The sequence below is a fragment of the Eucalyptus grandis genome, chromosome 8, assembly GCF_016545825.1.
Source record: "Eucalyptus grandis isolate ANBG69807.140 chromosome 8, ASM1654582v1, whole genome shotgun sequence".
Lineage (NCBI taxonomy): Eukaryota > Viridiplantae > Streptophyta > Magnoliopsida > Myrtales > Myrtaceae > Eucalyptus > Eucalyptus grandis.
In genome coordinates this window covers 70276727-70300546 of record NC_052619.1, presented here as the reverse complement: position 1 = coordinate 70300546, position 23820 = coordinate 70276727, and the positions used below count along the sequence as shown (strand labels likewise).

Sequence of the window (23820 nt, the reverse complement as noted above, 5' to 3'; positions counted from 1 at the left end):
TTCAAATAGAAAGTTAATGGTAAGGGTTAGATTTTGGATAGGAGTGAAAGTTTGTTATTTTTTATGAGACAAAACAAAAATTGGGCCATAATTGTCACTTAACCTAAAGTATGTGCTTTTTTTACGAGACAAAAAAAAGTTCGGGTCGATTTGTCCCTTGACCTAAAGTTTGTACTTTTTCATGAGACAAAAAAAAGTTTTGGCGAGATTTGTCCATTGACCTAAAGTTGATGTTTTTTTTTTTTATTTTTTTTTTATTTTTTTTTATGGAATTAGCCCAAAAACTAATAGTATAATTGAAGTTTATTATGGTATACAACACCACGCTCTTCTCACTCCCCCAAGCTACTTCTCTCTTTCTCTCTCTCTCTTAGTTTCTCTATTTTTTTCTCTAGTTGATCTAATTTTTAGTTCTGGTTCTCTCTCCTTTTGCTGGTCATGCATCGAAGTCATATACATTAGAGGTGAGCATGAATCTAGGATAGAACCGAGAACCTGAGATTCGAATCTGTGAGAATCAGTCTAGTTCTAGGTTTTAGGGTATATAGGGTAAGTTCTAAGTTCCAACGCACCTTCAACCTAAAATTTGGAACAAGTCTTTGTACTCTTCTTATTCTATGTCTTTGCATGATCTTGCGGCATTCTATGGTGTCCAATAATGTGTATGTAGAAGTTTTCATTTTCGGCAATATCCAAGATTATGAGTTTTACTTTGTTAATATTTTATATTTTTGTGTGTCGAAATATGATTTGTGAATAGTTCATTGTAAAAAATGGTGTTCATTAAAAGTGTGATTTATTGCAATCGTTCAATTAAGAGTACAGATGAAACTTGGATAGACCCTAGAATTTTTGACAGGGTAAACTCCGGATTCTAACAATTAAGAAACTTGTTATCATTGATGGGCCGTAACCTTAAATCGCTGACCTCTAATATACATAGGCTTGTTTACTAGACTTTGACAAAGGGAAAGTCATCTCACGACCTAGGCAACCGCCTGAGACTTATTAAAATTTTAAATTACTTAGCTCCTCACGTCCATAATTTCCGGCATGTTCTTTGACATTATCTTCACTTCTTGCGTGCTGGCTGGATAAATAGGTTGGTCATCTCCTGATTTGTTGGGATCTTGTGGTCTCGGCTGCACATGTTCTTTCTTTATTATTTTTCTGGAGTTACTTTTGTTTTCTGTGTGTTCGCAAGAGAAAGACTTCCACAGGCTACACCTATTCCTTGAGGAAGATTCCATCCCTCCTTTGGCATTAAAAGGGAGTAGCATGAAGACAACCAAGAAGATGAATTCTTCCATGCGCACAATATTATCTAACGAGTGGACTTGTTTCTTTCATGGATTGCCTCCTACGGCAATTGAGATGTTTAAAACGATCGCTTGTATCAATCAAAATAATTAGTCAATGGAAAATATTTTCAATATCGATGACGATTTATATTTATATATTTTCGTGGATATTGAAAATATATTTTGTTTATTGACTTTTGTAAGCTATAGAAGTAATCATTTTTAAGAAAATATTTTTAAATTAGTCATTTTCTATGAAACAAACATAGTCTCTTTCATGTGTAATAAATGAGACTGGGTTCTTTGTTGTGTATAATTAGAGAGCTTGTCATGAGTTCTCTACAAGCAAGAACAAGCAGGGCATTCCTTCAATTAAACGAAGGATCTCACGTGAAACCATATAAGGTCCTTTTCTATTGAGCATTCCTTCAGCTAGAGAGAGACCGCCATTTCCTCAAAATATATTGATTCCATAAAAGTCTAGTCCTAATATCCAGCATTTTTCCAAGATACAATGGAATGAATATGAAGACATATTTCGACTTCAACTATAGTAAAACCACCGCTGTCTCCATAAAAGCTTCGTTTGGTCGAAATTGGTTGCCATTGCATTGCCTCACCACAATGTATTGGTGAGCTACCATCCAAGGACCATCAAAGAGCACATTGTGATAAGGAAAAACTCATTGCCCCGGTCAGTAATCGAGAGAGAGAGAGAGAGATTGGAAAATGAAAGGCGTTGGAGCACGCGCAATTTCCGCAAGAAAAGTTCTCGCAAGAAGACGATTTCTTTCTCATGCAGAAGAAAACAAAACAAGACTTCAACTTACCGACGGCAAAGGAGACAAGAAAAATGAACCAACTTTGGTACGTAAACATAGTGTTATTCACATAGAAGAATGGGAGACATATAGACTTATCGAATCCTAATAAATGTCCAAACCAGGAACACATAAGAAAAAGTAAGAGATTGGGCAAAGGTTCGTTTTCTTGCAATGATCTTAATTTACCAACTTGGGTATAAACAACGAGCAGTAATTATGACGTTCTTATTCAATCTTAATTCAATGATTAGTGATGGAGTGACTAGTTAAGACTTGCGACCCTCCTCGAATCAATAATGAATAAGGCGGCTTTTAGAAAATTTTCTTTACATTAGTGATAAATGCTCCAATTGTTCAAAATAAATTGTGGATGGAAAACTAGACCCGTCAAATGGGTGGGTCGGGGCGGGTTTGGGTTTGGTAAAAAATGGGTCGACCCATATTTGATCCATTTAACCCATTTGACCCATATTCATGTAGTGTAAATCAAGTGATCCATACTCGACTCGATCTGTATTACTAAAACTTATTAATATTTTAAGAAAACCCACTTCTACTATATGTTAATTGGATTAAAACTTCAAATTAAATTAAAAATAGTAAATAAAATTAAAAAAGTTAAAAAAAAAAACCTATAAATTGAAATATTTATAAAGAATTAGACTATGCACATGCTTCTCTTATTTGAAGTGAACATACCATTGAATAACTAAAAACGTAACATGAAATTTTTTAACTAAATCAAAAAAAGCTTATTTTTATGATTTTCTTATAAAAAAAGTATTGTTAAAACATTTTTATGCAATACAAATTTTTAACAGTTTTTATGCCATACAAATTTAAAGGAAATTTTTTATAACTTTTTAAAATATTTAAAAAAAATCGAATTTTTAATTTTTTAAATATTATTTTTATAATTTTTATTTTTTAAATATAATTTTTAATTTTTCATAATTATTTTTTCTTTTTCTCTTTTCTTTTTCTTCTTTTCGATCGGTCACCAGCCATGACGACGGCTGGCGACCGGCCAAAGGCGAGATCGAGCTTGCCGACGTCGGCGGGGCTCGATTTCACTAATCCGGCGAGGCCGAGGCCTCGCTCGACGCCGGCAAGCTCAAGTCTCGCCAGTCGTCGGCGAGGCTCGAGCCTCACTAGATTTGGTGAGGTTGAGGCTCCACCGGCATCAAGTGAGGCTCGATCTACATGTCTCCCTGTTGAACGCAACAGGTACATATGTGAACAATATCACTGCAAGTAGAGGACCTCCAAAAGAAGGAATAATCTACCTTTTGAGAATCGACCCAGATGGGATCTTGCGACTGTACTTGTACAACGCGACCCAGAATGCGGATTTGTCAAAAATATGGTCGCTTTCTGACAACAAATGTATGCCCAAGGGCTTATGCGGGCTCAACGGGTTTTGCGCCATGAATGATCAAAATCTCGAGTGCAAGTGTCTTCCAGGATTCGGATATGTGAACCCGGGGAACTGGACATCTGGGTGCGAGAGGAACTTCACTGCAGATAGCTGCACGAGAGCAGACGCAGCCCCCAGGTACACTATTCAACCGGTCTCTAACACTGTAGACTGGATCAAGGTAGGGGAGACTGGATCTAATGGGAATGGAGCGAATGGCTTCATGCCGGAGGGAAAGAAAAGGCCTTCTCGGAGAGCCATTCTATTTGCAATTGCATCATCTACTGCTTTCGCATTAATGACACTGGTAGTGTCAGGATTTGTTGTTTACAGGTATCGCGTTCGGCTATGAAATACTTCCCAAGGAGGGAAGCGCTACAATGATAGAGAATATTTCGCCGAGATCATTTACTTATGAAGAGCTGAAGAGGGTAACCAAAGATTTCGCCGAAGAGATTGGTAGGGTGCGTTTGTTTGCGTTTACTGTTTAAAAATTGTTCAGGGAACATAAATAAAAAAAAGTGTTTCTGTTCACAAACAATTTCTGAACAAAAAAACGCGTTTGGTAAACTTGTTCGGGAACAAAAAATAAATAGAAACACGTTTGCTAAATTTGTATAATTTTTTTATTTCTTTTATTTTTTCTATTTTTTTCTTTTTCTTCTTTTGGCCGGTCGCCGGCCTCGGCCATGGCCGGCGACCGGCCGACGAGGGCCGGCGGCCTCGCCTTGGGTGGGCGAGCTCGAGCTCGCCCGGATCCGGCGAGGCCGAGCCTCGCCGACGCCGGGCGAGCTCGGCCTCGCCCGGATCTGGCGAGATCGAGCTCACCCGGCCCGACGTGCCGACATCTCGCCGGGCTGGGCGAGCTCGAGCTCGCCCACCCAAGGCGAGGCCGACCCTCGCCTAGCTACGGCGAGGCTCGGCCTCGCCGTGCTCGGGTGAGGCCACCGGCCCTCGTCGGCCGGTCGCCGGCCATGGCGAGGCCGGCGACCGGCCAAAGAAAAAGAAAGAAAATAAGAAGAAAAAGAAGAAAAAATAAAAAAGTGTTTCTAAGTTTTGTTTCTGTTTGTTTTGTTCCTGAGAACAAAAGAACAAAAAGGAACAAACGCACCCAAACGCGTTTCTGTTCCTTTTTTGTTCCCAGGAACAAAAAAACAGAAATTTCTGTTCCTGGGAACAGAAATAGGTGCCAGCCAAACGCACCCTAAGAAACTAGAGAATGTCTCATCGGATGTTGAAAGCGAATTCCAAAAAGAGGTGAAAATTATCGGGAGGACTCATCACCGTAGCCTCGTCCAATTGCTTGGTTATTGTCTTGACGGACACGACAGGCTTTTGGTGTACAAGTACATGAGCAACGGGTCGCTTGCGGATCTGCTCTTCACGCCTGAGAAACAACCTTGCTGGGATGAAAAAATGGGAATTGCTTGAAACATAGCCAGAGGCCTCCTCTATCTCCATGAAGAGTGTGAAACCCAGATCATTCACTGCGATATCAAGCCACAGAACATACTAATCGACGAATGTAGGCGAGCAAAAATATCCGATTTTGGGTTATCAAAGCTGATGAAGCCAGATCAAACCAACACCATGACAAGGATTAGAGGAACGAGGGGTTACGTTGCACCGGAGTGGCACAAGAATTTGCCAGTGACGGTGAAAGCAGATGTTTACAGCTTTGGCATCGTGTTGCTGGAGATCATCTGCTGCCGAAGAAGTGTGGATTGGAGCCTTCCCGATGATGAAGCCGTGCTCGAAGAATGGGCCTACAGCTGTTTCCAGGAGCGCGAGCTAGAGAAACTAGTCAATGATGAATCGACCGACAGAAGACAGTTGGAGAGAATGGTGAAAGTGGCTCTTTGGTGCATCCTTGAAGAGCCATCGCTCCGTCCTTCGATGAGGAAGGTGCTTCTGATGCTGGAAGGCACGGTGGACATCCCCGTACCTCCTTGTCCTTCTTCCTTCCTCAGTGCTATCTAGACTTTCGCCAACACTGTGCCGATCATCATTGACAGAAATGCATTTGATTGTCAATACCATGTGTAGAAACTGTCCTGAGAGGTTTATTCATGCGAGGCGCGATACTTGTTTGCCAATATTGTTCTTTCTCTGCTATTCTTTCTTCTGGGAAGTTAAAATAATGCAGATACTATTTTTACAGATTCATTGCTTTCCAATAGAGACAGATATGATCATAAGTTCTCTGTTTCCTTATAGTGCTATTCTGCCGGATACGATGAAAGTGCAAAGAATGGGGAGGAGGGAGAGGAGACAGGGAAGTTTGCCTATCAACTGAATTTGAAAACATGTTTCGTAATGTGAGCGGTGGTGTCGTTCTGCTGTAAAACTTCTTACGGATAAAATATTCGACGATTCTACTTTCCTGTTAAAAGAAATTGGAATACTTTTTTGTGTCAGTAGATTTAGAAAGGAGCTAGTGTCGAAAATGAGAGTAAAGGAAAAATTACCCCTCAACTGATTTTCAATAACTTGTGGGTAATTTCTCAACATTTTTATTAAATTATCGAGTCAGCATATTACTAATGTTTTTTTTTTATCCTTCACTAATTTTTCTTTGTCTTTCTTGCCAATGCCTTAAACTTACCGAATCTCATATGAATTTGCCCATCTTTATTGGAGTGATTTAACGACTTTTTGTGATTAAATTATTAATTGATTTTGGATTATCAACTTTTGCTTGAGTGACGGCATTCATTTTTTTTTAATTATAAAATTTTGTTACCATTACCAAATTTTATTTGTCTTTCTTACAGATGTCTTAACTTTACCCTTTCTCATTTGAATTTATCAGCCTTTGTTTTTGTGAAATATACGCTTTTGTCCCTTATTAAGTTACTAAGGGCCCATTTGGCAACTTGCCAAATAGTGTTTGTTTCTATTATTTTGTTCTCGAGAGTAGTTTTGGAACAGAATTGCGTTTGGTAAATTTTTGTTCCTAAACAAATTTGGCGTAAAATCGAGAATTAAAAAAGTTGATTCTCGTTCTTGGGAACAATTCTAGAATCAAGCACCTATTTTCTCTTTTTCCTTTTTTGTTTGTTTGTTTGTTTGTTCTTCTTCCCTCTTTCTTCTTCTTCATCTGCTGCCGCCGCTGTTGTCGTCCGCCGCCTACCGTTGCTGGTTGTCCAATCGATCCGGCGAGCTCGCCAGGCCAGGGCAAGGTCTAGCAAGCTTGCCGGAGGCAAGCCTAGCCGCTAACGAGAGATTTGGCAAGGCCAAACCTTGCTGGTGGCCGGGCAAGCCTTGCTCGGGCCTCCTCGACCACCCGCAAAGCTCAACTAGCCTCGCCGAGGCTTGGCTAGCCCCATCAAGGCTCGGTTGACGAGGGCCGGCCTCACGCGAGGGCCGGTGACGCTGCGATGAGGTCACTAGCCCTCATTTGGCCGATTGCCAATCATCCCAAGGCCGGTGATCGACAACTTGAAGAAGAAGAAGAAGAAAATGAAGGGAAAAAAGAAAAGAAGAAAAAGGAAAAAAAAAGTAATAAATTTATTTAAAAATTAAAAGAAAATAATTTGGAGTATAAATTTTGAGTACAATACCAAACGCAATTCTATTCTAGAATCAGAAATTTTGTACATTACCAAACGCGTTCTTTTGTTTAGAAATTGTTTCCAAGACCATAATAAAAAAAAAAAAAATCACTTATGATCAAAAAATTATTCCTGGAAATAGAATTATTACCAAACGTGCCATAATTTACCAATGTAACTTACTACTTTACTCATAAAGCCCGCAAATTACGCAGTGGGACTGACTCATTTCGTCCAGCCATTCAAAGATGGGTCGGAGAGATTAATCGAATCAACTCTTATCTTTTATTTGTCAGAGCTTGGATACAAAATTACCGCTCACTTTTCCCGTATAGTCCACTAAAGCAAAATCAAGGCCTTCACCTATTTTGTCATAGTAATGTATTTCACCTCAAGATGTACGCAACTTGCGAAAGATTTTATCTTAAGTTAATGTAATCCTACCACCATTAAGCATAAGAGCCGCACAAGCTATTCAAAGGCATTTCACCACTGATGGCCATTTCACTATTCTTGCGCATTCCATTTGTATTGATGTTCCCAACAGCAACTTCACAAAACCAGACCCATCATAAGCCTTGGCGCTTTCTGTCACACCCACCGCCAAATTCCTCAAGGCCCTCACCTTCCGGTCTCTTTGCATTTGGTCAAGAGAGGCGATGGCTGGTCAGTAGTGACTTTTCTTTCCAGTAACTAAAACCGGGGTCCGGACTGCCATCGAGACAGTCCTGTTCCAAGCAATTTTATCACCGCATTTCACTATGGATGGGAGGCGTGTTCCGCAGTCAGCCACTTCTTGAGAATTTGCTGTAAGGGCCGATCTTTGAACTTGCCAACGATATTGTCCGTTTTAGGTCAGAGCCCAGTCTTGTTCTTCTAGGTTTCGCCCAGAAAAGCTCTCCTTGGTAATTAAGACTGGTGCTGCACATTATAAGGCACATTACCTCACTGTCCCCAAGTGATGTGGGATTCAGTCCATTCTTACCCCCATTGCCATCAACACGAGGTGTGCTCTTGGTCCATCTCTCACAAGACTGGGTCATTATAATTGCTGTTCAAGCTTCTCTGCTCGATACAGGCAATTATGTACTTTATGACTCTAAGAAGGATGTAATATGGCAGAGTTCGATCCACCGAATGATAGCATTATGGGAGGCCAGCATCTATCATCAGGTGAACAGATGTTCTCAAGCAGTTCTGCCACTGACATCAGAAGGCATCTTGCGTCTCGACATGAAAAAAGATGGAAATCATATGCAATATCGGGTAAATACTCCAGACATACCGCCAAACGCTTGTCGAGCAACAGCGAAATATGGAAGAGCCGATAATGCGGTGCTCTATCTTGACAATGACAGATTTCTACCTATTGAACACCACAGGTCATAAGATAAGGAGTATCACCAGAGGAGGGTTTCCTAAAGAATGAATAATCTAGCTAATGAGAATCGATGCAGATGGGATTTTATGGTTTTACTTATACAACACAACCAAGAAAGTAATTTGTCCACCGAGTGGTCATCTACTGATGAAAATGCAGCCCCAGAGGCATCTCCGAGCTCAATTGATTCGGTGCAAATAAAGATCGAGATGACCGAATGCTCGCCCCTCAGAGGACATCGCGCCAAAATCATATTCTTACAAATAGATGGAGGACTGGAGATTTTGCAGAAGAAATTGCTGTTAAGAAACTATACAACATCACATCTGATGCGGAAAGCAAACCCCATAGAGACATCAAGCAGGTGCTGATAGAAAGAACTGCATAAAAGACCCAAAGAGACCATATCAAGCGAAGAAGATAAACCTGAGAGCAGGTTTGCTGACTGATTGAGGAACAACAACTAGCTCGAGAACCATCAACTGTGCTATTACATCACGTCTGTACAAAAACATAACATGGTGAAAATCCATGCTACCACACTTTCCAGCGTTGCTTCAGCATCGGTCCGGCTTCCATGTATTGCACATTAATTGAAAAGCACTCAGCTTTAGTTACAAAAGCACTATGATCTTACATTGCAGACAAAAGAGACAACCTTCGCACAGCAACCCATGAATCTTGGTGCTGTCTGGGCTCTTGAAGACGTGAATCTCTTCCTGTATGTTCTCGTTTTGCTAGCTGGGTATGCCTCATCTCCTCTGCCACCCACCCATCATCGCCTTCATTTCGAAGCTCTTGCCAGGGCATCGAAGACGGTCTTCACGGTCACCTCCTCCACGATCACGACCTTGTCCCTCGATTTCGAGCCCGAACCGATCGAGACCTGCCTCTTCTTCACCCCCAAAACCTGCCCCAGAGAACAAGAACGGAAACCAAAACAGAGGATCTTCAATTAGAAAAAATAATAAAAAAACCAATCTTTGCAAGCTTCGCATTCGAGATTGCTCTTCATCTCCGCAATCTTCGCTCACGCGATGCCCTAGCCACGCGCAGGGACCGACTCGTCGCGTGAAAGGGGAAGATAACGAACCGAGCTCATGTACTCGAGCAGCGCCGCGTTGGCCTCGCCGTCCTTGGCCGGCGCGTCGATCTGGACCCCACCGCCTCGTCGCTGAGATCTTCCACCGGCATCAGAACAACAACGACGAGATCAGAACGGAAGAGACAGAGAGGGTCACGGAATCGAAGGTGATTCCGGGAAGGGGCGCGACGGCGAGGGGGAGGGGGAGGGAGGATCGGACCTGTGATGGAGGCCGACTTGGAGCCCGGCTTGGCGTGTATGGTGATGGCGACGGAGGAGGGAGGGACGGGGCGGAGGCACGAAGGGAAGCTCTCGGCGGCGGCGGCGGCGGCGGCGGCGGCGGCGGAAGAGGACCGAGTTGACTGGCCCGCTTTCAGCTGCGATTTGCTCTTCCTCGGCGGAGGCATCGCTTCGGACTCCCCCTCCTGCTGAAATCAACTTTTGTTTTGGAAATATATATAAAGCTTAATATAATTTTTAATATTTATACTTGATTTTCGAATATTAAAAGGGTGCTAATCAATTACATTCGAAATTCGGACAGCTCTGAGAGTTAATTTAACTTGGCTGGTTATTAAACTTAGGTAAAGATAATTAATCTATGATTGCAGAAAACTTAACTTTTTTAAGATTTAAGTTGTTGGCCTAAATGGAAAAACTTGCTTTCCTATGATACAGTGTGATTTACCATTTTTTATGTGAAATAACTCCTCAGAATGGTTATAAGTTGCTCTATGGTTGAGTTATTTTTTATAGACGAAAATAAGTAATTTCAAGGTATCTTTTTACAATAAGGTTTACAACTTTTTCAATTAATAAAAAGTATGATTTAATAACCATAATTTGTTCGATAATCCAACTAAGTATTGAAAATTATATAGTCAAAATTCTCCTATTACCATAAGTAAGGAAGGAGTTACTGTATTTCTTCAATAAAAAAGAAAAAGAAGAATTGATGGTAATTGAAATCTTGTCAAATATATTAATAAAACTTATCAAAAATAGGGTAGGTTTATGTTTGAGAAAAATCAATAATATTGGGTTATCAACTTTCAATTATCATGGAACAATTTCTTTATCCTATTTTCAACACTTAGATTGTCAGCGCTTCAAATTCAGTTTTTACAATTTTTGCACTTAACTTCACTTTTTCCAAACAGTTTTTGCTTAGTAACCCCGAATTACTTTAAATGAATTTTGAATTATCTATAAGCTCTTCATGTGAAAATAAACAAAACATATCACTCTCTATGTAGTAAAAATAAAAAAGCAAGAAATTCTATGTGGCTAGCTTTCCAAATCTGAAAGTATCTGCGTTGATGTCTATAGCGATATTCATATATGAATATTTTATGTACATTGAACTAAAGATTCAATACCTGAAAGTTTATATATCAATGTATTATTTAAATTTCACAAAATTATGAAATATATATGCATCAATCCACATATCAATGTTTAAGTATTATGAAATTTCTACGAATTTCGGATTTTAAAAGGCACTAAAATACATGAGTCCGAAGATTTTGATTAAGCAAAAAGTATGAAATATGAAATGAAAAATCAAACTAAACTGGCAAAAGAAATCTTAAGCCTCAGTGCTGATTTGAATTGAGATGGAATGGAAGATGGAAATTACTAACAAATCTGAACTGGGAACAAAATACAAATACTAATGTTCATCTGCTACTGAAAATTGAAGACTTGCGAATGATTCTGAGCACACTGTAACTCAAAATTATTGTAACATTACGTCCATTCATGACTAGGAATCACGATGAGATCCGAACTCGAGTTCATACGGTGGCGGTGGTAGTCGGACATGGAGAAACCGAAATTTCAGTTGTTCCATCCAACATCATCACCACGGATTTCATCGAAGGACGAAGAGCCGGCTCATCCTGGATGCACCACAGGCTCACTTTCACCAGTTTCTCCAGCAACCACTTATTGACTTCCTCGCCCAGGACCAACTTGTCCAGCTCTCCATCCTGAAATGCCTCTATGCCGAACTGGAAAGAACGATCGCCTCAGGAGTCGACGCGTAGACGTCTATGTGCCTGCAACAGAATACGATCTCCAGGAGTATGATCCCATAGCTATAGACATCTGCCTTCACTGATATCGGGGTGCCCTTGTGCCATTCTGGTGCCATATAGCCTCTCGTCCCCCTGATGACTGTGAAGGTCCTGGTTTGATCTGGCATCAGTAGCTTGGCCAGCCCGAAGTCAGAGATTTTGACCGCCCAGAAGTCATCCATCAGGATGTTTTGGGGCTTAATGTCGCAGTGTATTATGGGTGTGTCGCACTCTTCGTGTAGGTAGAGGATTCCCCGGGCAGTTTCCAAGGCGATTCTCATCCGCTCGTTCCAATCAGGACACCTTTCAGATCGGAAGAGCAGATCTGCAAGGGAGCCATTGCTCATGTAATCATAGACAAGTAACCTCTTGGATGCCTCAGCACAGAAGCCGAGCAACCGAACCAAATGCCGGTGATTAGTGGCGCCGATGACGCGCATTTCCGCATGGAACTCCCTTTCACCTTCGTTGAGCAGCTTCTCTAGTCTTTTGACAGCAACAACTCTTTTGCCCCTGTACAAGGTTCCTTTGTAGAATGCACCGAAAGATCCCTTGCCCAACTCTTCCTTGAAGCCGTTTGTTGCTCTCTTCATCTCCTTGTAAGAAAATGGCCTCAAGAGTAAGTTCCTCCGTCAAGCCAAAATTTCCACTTTCCACTATCTTCTTGTACTCAAGTACTCACAACTTGAAGGCAAAAAAGACCAGCGACTGCCAGGGCGATGCACGAGCATGTTGTAAGGCCTACAGTCACCAAAAGTAGTTGAATTGTTTCTTCCTTGCTGTCGACATTTTCCAGCACCTGTGAATCAGAGTTATTGGTGTTGGCAGCTTCGATACCTTTTGGTGAAGACTGTTGTGAGGCCTACTCCCACCTTGAAAAATGCTCTGAATGATTTTTCAGGAACTGTCCAAGCATACATAAGAGGAAGCTTTTGTTTCGTACAAGTTCCTTGATCGAAGTCGTATAAAGCTACCTCATAATCGCAATCTTCCAAGCATGACATGTTGCAATCCGCTACTTCCATTGTCACCTGAAAATAGGGAGGGTCCTGCCAGTACAAATGGTCGATGGATTTAAAGGTAAATGATGATAAGTTTTCTTTGGCGTCCTTACACCATTCTTCCTTGAAGTTCCTCTCACACCCACTAGACTGGTTTGTACTGTCAACATAATCCGTACCAGGAAAACACCGACATACTGGTTGCTCGATAGTACAGTAACTATTGAAGCCACATAAGCCCTTCATTCTGCACTTATTATCTGGTTGGGTCCACATCAAGGATACCACATCGTCGCAATCAAGAAGCTGAAGACTGCAATCAGGCAACACAGAACTGCAAAGGAACCCAAGCTAATTGATAAGATCAAAATAAGCACCTTCTTTCCCTTGGTCACATGTTGATTGGGCTGCTCTGGTTTTCCAGGAGGGGCAGGCATTAATTTCTTGATCAAAACTGTGGAAGATTTATTTGGAGTTGTAGCTGCATACATGGTGGGAAGCTTGTTTTTCTCACAGATATCACTGATGTGCAAAGCAGCTTCACAACGGCAGTCGTCTGAACAAGACCTGCTGCATTCTTCAAGGGAAAGTTGTATCACAGAATAAGGATGGCCCCCTATCGTGGTACTGTTCATTTGGACAATACTAAAAGACAAGGCAGACTCTTCGGCCCTGCAGAGTTGTTCATAGTTAGACCTCCTGTAACAGCCGAGGAGATCATGACTTCCATCAACAAAATCAAACCCTGGCAAGCAATGACACCCTGCCTTTTTGTCTGTGACTTTGCAGAAGCTGTTTGATCTGCAAAAACCTTCTATATCACACGAGGAATCCCGTGCTGACCATATTACCGACACATTTGAGTTCAAGGCATCACCATAACTGAAAATGTGCAAATAGAGCCTGAAATTTCCATCACAATCCAGCGTTGCACGGTAAAGTAGAATGCTCTACTGATCTATAAGCGCCCATCCTCAAAGAACAAGGCTACTCTATCCTAGACCAATGTGTATGTGACGTTGCTTTCTGTTAGGGCATTGGTGGACCAATATGCATCGGTATCAGCATTAGTGGAATTAACATCGTATGCAACGAGGTAGCGATCACCCTGCATTACAACATGAAATCGCCCACTCGAGTGGTCTACTGGAGATTCGCTTGAAACCAATTCCTTATAATTTAACACATGTTGACCAACTGCAAGGGTGTCTGTTGGAGAATCAAAGCTTTGCCAAATTACATTAGACGGGTTATTATAAATGACAAAATTACCAGAATCAAGCATCGAGGCTGTCTGCCGGCTTTTGCCATGAAATGACCGGCTTGGCTTGTCCTCCCTGATAGGTTCGAACGACGAGCTTATAGAAGGTGAACTCAATAGAAGAACTAAAATAGAGAAGAGGATCATCTCGATTCGCTGTCCAAATAACAGTGTTGTTGTAATATATGGGCCATAAAATCCAGCCCATTATTTTTAATAGCCAAAGCCCAGCCCATCTCTTTTCCTTTCCCCTCAATTAGGGCAATTGAGCGTGAGCATAAATGGAAAGAAGGCAGCGACGGCAAAAGGAAGGAAAATTTCCCCTAAATTAGTGCTATTGAGCGTGAGCATAAATGAAAAGAAGGCAGCGACGGCAAAAGGAAGGAAAATTTCCCTAAATTAGTGCTAATGAGCGTGAGCATAAATGAAAAGAAGGCAGCGACGGCAAAAGCAATGAAAAATAAAATAAAATAAATAAGCGCTCATGAAGAAGGGAAAGAGGAAAGGAAGAAGAGAGAAAGAGAAAGAAATTCTAGCGCACACTCAATCCGGACACCCTGACTAGCCGAATAGACTATAAATCACATTGCGTGGTGAGTATTCAAGTCGATCGTTCGTCTAATTTGAGTGCTTTTCTAATTTATGACACAAATTCAAACTTATGTCAATTCTGAACTTCGAGGTTAGATTGAGGAGTTTTTAGGCTGTGGTTTTGTGGAGATGAAAGTTTAAGATGTGATGGAGCCATGGGGCTTGACGAAAATGGGATCCGAAGTACAAGTTAATTGGAATAAAATTCTGAGTTACGCATAACAGGTAGTACACATAGGGAAAAAAATATGAACGTTTGCTTTAAACGAGGTTACTTGGTTGCGCATCAATGTCGTTTTATCAACAATTAAGCATGGTTTAGACAATCGTTCATTGAAGTAGTGGTTTTAGTTGGACTTTGATATCATTTTTGGTTAACTACTAGGAATTTGAGTACGTTTGCTTGAGTAACCACCGTGTATTGGTTTTCAGCTCTTCTAAGTTAATGATGGTATCTCTTCTAGGAATTTGTAAACTCATGTCTTTAAAATAATAGAGATTTGATATTTGATGAGTTATGAATAAGTATATTTGTTGCATAAAAGTCTAAATTGGGCAATTACTACCTTTTAATATTTGAGGATGATTTGAAAATGGTTCTACGAAAGGTATTATGAAAGTATATTTATATATATGGCATTGTGAACTGGTTTATGAAATGATTTTTGAAATGATATGATACTCTACAAAAATATTTGTAGTGAATGAGCTTATTTGTGAAAGGTTATTTGTTGGTTTAGGGTGAGAGATTACATATTTGGGTTTATGAAGAATTCTGAAATGATGTGAGGAATATCTTGTGAAATTTGTTCATTTTGATTAACGGAGTTTAGAAAGATTATGCTTTTTATTTTGTGAAATCAATTGCTAATAGTGATTGTGGATTTGATTGTTGGTATTGGAGGATGTGAATTTGGTGCTCAATATGGCCGTGAGTCTAGTGAGTGGCTTGTGAGTATGCGCATATTAATCTAGGATATCCTTATGAGCCGAGCCACTAGCTAATAATAGGTGGAGACCTAATTAAGAGGGGAATCTTGGTTGCTTTGTCACGGGCATTATGCATGACCATGATTAAATATTTGAGCACAAGTTTAGTCAATGGAGTGGACCATTGACAAGTGATTTGAGTTTGGTTAATGGAGTGAACCATTGACATGTGAATTAAGATATAAAATGGACAATTGACGTGTGGTTAGATGAGATTAATTAATAGAATAGACCATTGATAATTGATTCGTTACCGTGAACTGATTTCATTATTGATTTATAAGTAAAAGAGTTTATTGGAAAAATATTATCTACTTTTGATATTTTGCGTATATAGTACTCTAGCTTTGGAATTGATAACTAGTGATATGGTGTTTGTAAATATGCAAAGTGAATGTTTGATTCGCTTGGAAGAGATGCACTACTCACTAAGTTGTGATTGCTCACCTCTCTATTTTTCAATCTTTTTCAGGTTCTTTAACTAGTATGAGTAGTTTGGAAGTGATATCTGCGAGGGGACTTTTGAAAGTTGGATTTTGGTGGTTTGAGGTTGCATTCTTCGAGTGCAATGTGGCCGTGTTACCCCATTCTTGATGGTTTTGCAATATGATGGTAATTTGGATTACCAACAAGCCAGATTCCCATAGCATATTTGCCGCCTTCTGGATAAAACCCGAAGGCAAAGAGACCAAAAGGCGAAAGCCATGAAGTCTAGCTGGTGCTCAGAGAAAGTGAAGATCCAGCATGTATCAACTTGGAGGAGGTATTAGAGATCATTTGTTGGTCACCGACAACCATGGAAAGCAATAGTAGGATGCAAGCAACCTGCAGAGAGGCCATCAGAGAGAGAGAGAGAGAGAGAGAGAAGAAAAGTTCTATATTAATCTGTAAAACCTGTTATTAGTTTTGTGATTAAGTACAGAGTGAAGGAAGAAAGAAACATTTGAGAAGGACACTGGAAGTACTACTTTACAAAAGAAGACTTACTGCATTTTTGAAAAAACAAATTTTAGTTTTTTCCCACTACAATTTTCATTAAAGAGGAACTTTCTTGGTACTTTTCCAAGTCAATGGCTCTTCAAAGTCCTTGAATGCGCAAATACATGTTTTTTTTTGGTCGAAAAGTAATATTTTATTTATATTAAAGCTGAACCCAACCCCACATTCGGAGCATCATTACATAATATGACCCAAAGGCCTTGAGGAGGAGAAACCATCCAGTTGCAAGGGAGACTTTTGCTTCTTTGTTGTCGCGCAGCCCAATCCGCAGCTGTGTTGGTGGCCCACAAACAACAGAGCAGATCCACGTTGGGAAGTTGCTGCAAAAGTTGTAAGCACTTTGTCTAGCTTGCACGTGTTTCCCAAGTGAAGTCTTTCTTGTACTTGAGGGATTGCACGAGCCCTCTGCAATCGGTTTCCACTGAATCTACTTCCATCATACTCCAGGGCTTCAAGCATAGCTAGGGTTTCAATGTGAAGGCTCGACACCGCCCGAACCTACTTCGTGAAGCCATCCACGAGGCTACCGGAGAAGTCTCGAACTATACAAGCCACGGCTCCTTCCGTTGACCCCTCACAGATGGATCCGTCCACATTTATCTTCAAAGAACCAGCTACCGAAGCTGTCTAAGTTGGAGAGATCATGTTTTCCTCTTCTGTTCTTGCTTGCAAATGCCCAAAACCCCAATTTTTTTTTTTTTTATGACTCTTTTGCTGAAATCTGGCCAAATCTACCACTTTATAGGCATCCGGCTTGGTTCCCCAAAATATATAGTTGTTGCGCTCCTTCCACACCTGCCATAGGATATTTGAGATCATTTCCAGAGAAGGTAGGTTCGAGTTGTTGTTAATAAACTTCGCCAGCCATACATCAATTCGTGTGACCTCTTGGCCGATCACTTGTAGGTTGATTTTCGGGTGGCTTCATACCCATGCGGTTCAGGGACAAAGAAGATGGAGGTGCTCGACCGTTTCCATACTCTCTCGGCAAAGATCACATATCAGATCAGGTAAAATCTTTCGTTTCCATAGATTCTCCTTGGATGGGATGGCATTTTGACAAACGTTCCAAATGAAAATCTTGACTTTAGGGCTAGTTTGCATCTTCCATAGAACATTCCATAGTTTTCTTGGTGTTTGGTGGGAAGAAGATGGGTTTTCCTTTGCAAAGTATGCTATCTCTCGTTCTCTTAATATATTATAACCACTTTTGACTGTAAATGACCTGTCCTTAGATCCTGTGCATATCAGTTCATTTGTTGAAATTTGACGGTTAATTGGGATGGTAAGAATATCCTAAGTAGTTTGTTCGTCAAAGAGGTTGTGTAAAAGTGATGCATTACACTGATTTGTTTCAAAATCCATCAGCTCATAGACTTTCTGTGGGTTATTTCGGTTTGCTGGTCCTCCTATTAGTCCCCTCTTCAGCCATTTATCTGTTCTAATGTTGATATTTTGCCCATTTCAGATCGACCATCTCACTGAATCCATTATGGCCTCCCTTCCCGATAGTAAACTTTTCCAGCCCCATGAAGGCTTAGTGCCTGGATCAACATGCCAAAAGTCTTTGCGACAGAAATAATGCCCTTTTAACAATTTGCTCCACAAAGCATCCGGATTCTTAACCAACCACCACACTTGCTTACCCAAAAGGGCTTTGTTTACAGTAGTTAAGTCCCTAAAGCCCATACCTCCCTTGTCTTTTCTGATTTTCATGATATCCCATCTCATCCAATGCAAACTAGCTCTTGTCTCGCTATTTTTCCACAAAAAAATTGGCTATTTTCCTCTCTATAGCCTTACAAACTAAAATTGGAATTTTGAATATTGATATGGCATATTGAGGTAATGCCTGCACCACTGATTTCAGAAGGGTTTCCTTACTTGCTTTTGACATAATTTGCTCCTTCCAGCCTTCCAATTTCATATTTACCTTATTTAAAATCCAAGCAAACACCTGTTTTTTTTTTTTTTTTTTTTTTTTTTTTTTTTTTTTTTTATGTTCCCCAATCGAAGGGATCCCAACGTATTTGCCAGTTCGATCAAGCTCGGAACTCTCAACTCCCTTGTCATATTATCTCTTAATAGTTGGGGACACTCTCTACTAAAGAAAATATCGAACTTGTTCGAGGTTTACGGCTTGTCTCGATGCATAACAATACTGATTTAGAATTGATGTAACATTTTGACATTCTCGTATAGATCCTTTAAAAAGAATATAGAATCATCTGCAAATAAAAGGTGAGTCAAAGTAGGACAGAATTGATTCAGCTTGATCCCTTTTATACTCCCATCCTAAAGAGCTTTTCCCATCAAAGAAGATAAACTATTTGCCACCAAAATGAAAAGATAGGGTGATAAGGGGTCCCTTTGCCTTATACCTCTGGTAGGGTTGAAAAAAGGAAGAGGTTCACCATTCAATTTGACGCTGAAGGTAACTAGGGGTGTGCATGGTCTGGGTGGGCGGTTCCCGACCTCGAACCGGGAACCGCCCGCTAAGGACCAGTTCCGAAAAATTGGAACCGGGATACACCCGTTTGTTGCATGGATCCACCCGAGAACTGGACTGTCGGTCCGGTCCGGTTCCCAGGTGGATCCATGGAACCGATCTTGACGCGAAACAATTTTGGTTTCAACATAGAACGGTCAGGTCTATGAGTTGGGAAGGAGGGGAGGAGGTCTATGGTCGGGTTTTCGACATAGAACGGTCGCGAAACAATTTTCCGCAGTTGTGGCGGATGACGACCGACGTGAGGGGGCGAACAACAGCGGCGGAGGAGCAACGGCCATGGCGTCGACGCTCGGGGAGGAATCAAAATGGTAATAGGATTAGGAGGAACCAAGGAAGAGACAAAGAGAGAGAGAGAACCGAAGACGAAGGGAGTGAGGAGATAAGATCCAATCTAGGGTTTTTTTTAGTATTTTTTTTTTTAAATATTAAAAAGGTTCCGGTCCGGTCCGAGTGGGCGGATCCTCCCATGGAACCGGGACCCGAACCGGTACCCACCGGTTCCGAAAAATTGAAACCGGGAACCGGACCAGTTCCCTCAAGAACCGCCGGTTCCGGGCAGTTTCGGTCCAGTTCCGGGCGGTCCGGGCGGTTCCCGGGTATTTTGCACACCCCTAAAGGTAACTATAGTGACACATTGCATAATCCAATTGACCCATTTTGCACAAAAACCCATTTTCAACAAGCATCCTTCTAGGAAATCTCATTCAATGTGATCATGGTCTTTTGCATGTCTAACTTCTGCACAGCTTGAAAATGTTCCTTCCGGTTTCTCATCCTCAATTGATGTAGCACCTCCTGCACAATATAAATGTTATCTTGAATCTGTCTCCCACTAACAAAAGCACTTTGTTCCCCTAAAATCAGCATAGACAGCCATCGTTTAAGTCTATTTGCCAAAACCTTCGATATTATCTTATATGAGAAATTGCAAATGCTAATAGGGTGATATTGGTCAATTCGTTTTGGATGAGGTGTCTTGGGAATTAGGGCTATATGTGTTATGTTTAATGCTGGTTCTAAAATTCTCGAGTGAAAAAAGCCCCTAACTTCCTCAAAAACACCATTGCTGATGATATCCCAATGATGTTGGTAGAAAATTCCATTTAAACCATCTAGACCAAGAGCCTTCTATGCACCAAGTTGAAAAATAGCATTATGTACTTCTTCTAAGGATACTTCCGCCACTAGACATGTATTAATATCATCTCCAATTAGTGTTGGGCATCGATCCAATACTGGTTGGCAATTCCTTGGACCTACCGAGGTGTATAAATCTTTGAAAAATGATATGATGAGGTGCTGAAGTTGCTATTTGTCCCTTATCCACTGCTCCAATGTATTATTCAGCATAGTTATTTTGTTCTTGTATCTCCTCTGAATGGTTGCTACATGAAAATATTTTGTGTTTTTATCTCCCCATCGTAGCCAATTAATCCTGGATCTTAAACCCCAAAACATCTCCTCTCGCCTCCATAGGATTTCAATTTCTTCTTTCAAGAGCTTCATCCTATTTTCTCCTTGGTTCAAAATTGTGCTGTTTGTTAAGGATTGAAGTCTTGTTTTATGGCTTTTATACGACTTTGGCTATTTGGGAACTTCTTTTTGCTCAATTCCTTCAAAGCCTGTTTTACTGCCATTAATCTGTCTCTCAAACTTGCTTTATAATGAGTTGGAGAGTGTCATGCTTGTTTAACAATTTCCTTGCATTCTTCATCTTCAGTCCAGAAAGCCTCAAAGTGGAAATCTCTTCTTTTCTTTGCAGATTTAGCATTACTCATCAATAAGAGAGGACTATGGTCAAACCCAACAACTGGGAGAGCATACGCTTCTGCTTCTACTTCTGGGAACGATAACCTCCAATCTAGAGAACAAAAAACCTGATCCAGTTTCTCCTTAACCAAATCAGCCCTTGCTATATTATTTGACTAGGTAAAAGCACACTCTTTGCAATCAATTTCCATTAACAAGCAATCATTTAAGTAATTTTGGAAGGTCTACATTCTATAATTTTTTGCCATCCTCGTTCCAAACTTCTCCCAATAATACAATACTTCATTGAAATCTCCCAAACAAACACATGGAAGTCTATTAGAAAAACCAGTTTGCCTCAAATCATCCCATAATTTTAATCTATCCCGGAAGAGATTTGGAGCATGCACACAAGTAACTCGCATTTTGATTCAGCTTTCATGATCTTCACATATTAAGTTTATCATTTCCTGTGAACTAGATTCCACCTCTATTTCAACTTCATCATTCCATAGTATCGCCATACCCCCTACAATGCCTATTGGGTTCACCACAAAGTTGTTTTTAAATTTCAGCTGTCTCCTTACACGAGAGATCACATTTTCTCTATTTTTTATTTCTAATAACATAATCAAGTCGGGTCTTTCTTAAGCCACAATGGCTCTCAGGTTTTGAACCGTCGGTGGTGTGCCCAACCCCGACGGTTCCAACATATCATCCTCATTTGAAAGTTGGTGGCTTATTCGGGCTAGCCACCAAAGCCCATCCTGTCGTGCCTTCCGAAAGACTAATAGGAGTATTTGTAGTTTTGCTTCATCAAAATCCGCCAACTCTAAAAGGATAGAGTTATATGGGGTGTACCTTTTTAATTTCTTTGCTAGGGAACTTTTTAAAATTCTGCTCTCCTTTTTTTATCCTTCTTTTTTTGTCCAGGACGATGCTTATTAGCCGGCAAAAGCTGCTGTTTTGGCTCGTTAATGTTCATAATGCCCTTCCCTTTGTCCTGGTGCTGACCCACTTGGTGTTCAGGTATAGTAAGATTTTCTTCTGCCCTGTTTTGTACTTGAGGTGAGGCTATAAAATTTCTTTCTTTTTGCTCGCCAGTGTAAATGACTATTTGAGTGCTTAATTCTGGATTATTACTTTATGTTGGTGTCTCCTCCTCTTCATCCACCCGATCTCCATAAAAGATTTGCCAAAACGGACTGATCTCCTTTGCCTTTGCTTTTAACCAATGCCCAAACCTTTGCATCCTCCTATCTTCATATTTGTCTATATCAAAAGGAGCTTCTGCACAAGTTGTTGCAAAATGACCAATTCTTCCACAGGAATAACAAAAGCGAGGTAATCTCTCATACTTGAAATCCAACCAGACTTTCCCCTCTCCTAGGTTATATAGCGTACCTGGACTTAAAGGTGCATCCAGGTTTAGCTCTACTCTTGCTCTCCCCACTTTTTGAAAAGCCACACCCTTCTTTTCCACTTTTACTTCCTTCACATTTTCAAGGATTTTAGCTATATGAGATACTACCTCCTCAGAACACCATTCCATAGGAAGGCCTTGGATTTGAACCCAGAACACACAGCTGGTGAACTTATAACATTGCGCCAGTTTATTAGGCTTCCATGGTTTAAGGATCAACGGGTTGCTTGCAAAAGACCAAGGACTATTTGCTAACACTCTTTCTTTGTCCATCACAGAATCAAAAGTAAAAGAAAGGATGCCTGATTCACGTTGTGTAAATGTAACTGAATCTATCTTCCAAGCTCTCTTCATTGTGGTAATAAAAGCTTGAAAGTTTATGTTTCCTCCCGAATACAGCTTGCCAAACACTGTATGTTGGCATTCATCCAGTATCACCTCAGAAATCACATTTTCTCGTGGAGGAGCATCAACCTCAGTCCTCAAATTACCCAATCTTTTGCACATAACAGCCAATCGATTATCCACTTCCCCAGGTTCGTCCATAGTGCTTTCCAAGAAACAAACTCAGGACAAGAAAACGAGCCAACATAGGAAATGAAAGTTGCTATTGACTCCCTTACTTTCTGCTGATTATAATGCACAATGCAAGACCCATTCTACTAACATCATGGCGGATATTAACATCTCGTTACTTTTTCCGATCCAGCGTGGAAAACCTTAAGACCCATTGCACTATATCAAAAACAGAAAGCCCAGAAGAAATCCATGGAGAAATGACGGCATCCAACCTTTTCTTTGGTCAAAGCTCCGATTCATCTAGCAGTGATTAAAACCTTCCGAAGGACGAAGACAGGACTGTGCCATTGCCCGAGATTGATCATTTTTTCAGAGAAAAAGACGGTAGGGTGGGGGTTCAAGGGTTTACATGATGGGTTTCATGAATTTGTAATGGGGTTAATCGTGTTTTGGGTGTCGGAAAACTATTTGGAAATCTAGGGTTTTAGGGGAAGACTACCAAAGAGGTAGAGGTAAAGTCTTTACACTAGGAAGATTCAATGTCAGCATACAGGAATATATCCTAGTTCTTCTGTACAACACTTGCTTAGAGACCCTTGTGTCGGTCAAGCCAGGTCAACGACGGGGTGTCCAGCGACATTTGTGGAACAATTGCTACAGAACAGAAGATAATTTCTGAAGAACACATTTTGTCGTGTAATCGAATACTATGAGTGTAACAATTGGCTAACAAAATGTAAAATAAAAAGAAAAAGGAGGGGCACAGGTGGAGGTCACTTGGTTAAAGGACGGTAAACAGGTGGCAACCAAAAAAGAAAAAAAAGAAAAGAAGAGCTAAGGCCAAAGAAAAATAGAAGAAGAAAAGAAACAAGAACAAAGAGCGTGTAAACAAGCGGAAAAGAAAAGAAGAGAGGAAGCGAAGAAAGGAGTTCATGCACCCAAGTTTCGAACGTCTTGACAAGTCGGATTAATTTCAATTCACAAGCCCGGTAAGGATTGCAGTCATTCGTCCGTCAAATCGGATAAATTTTAATAGTTTAGCCATAAATTCGGAAGTACGTAAATTTTGAAAAACCAATTCGACTTAGGAGTTATTTAGCTATGAAATAATATAACAATAAAACTTTAGAGTGTCG

General features: G+C 40.6%; 1 protein-coding gene and 2 pseudogenes across 1 annotated transcript; 1 reads left to right on the top strand and 2 right to left on the bottom strand.

The window, feature by feature from the left end:
* Positions 1-3552: 3552 nt before the first annotated feature.
* Positions 3553-5638, top strand: LOC104417851 (annotated as a pseudogene).
* Positions 5639-8842: 3204 nt separating this feature from the next.
* On the bottom strand, positions 8843-9999 carry LOC104415864 (UPF0235 protein C15orf40 homolog). Its single transcript, XM_010027248.3, is given in 4 exon segments — positions 8843-9387; positions 9571-9641; positions 9644-9658; positions 9782-9999. Coding segments are annotated over 4 exon segments (399 nt in total). The 5' UTR covers positions 9969-9999; the 3' UTR covers positions 8843-9261.
* Positions 10000-11357: 1358 nt separating this feature from the next.
* On the bottom strand, positions 11358-16940 carry LOC104417850 (annotated as a pseudogene).
* Positions 16941-23820: the final 6880 nt, after the last annotated feature.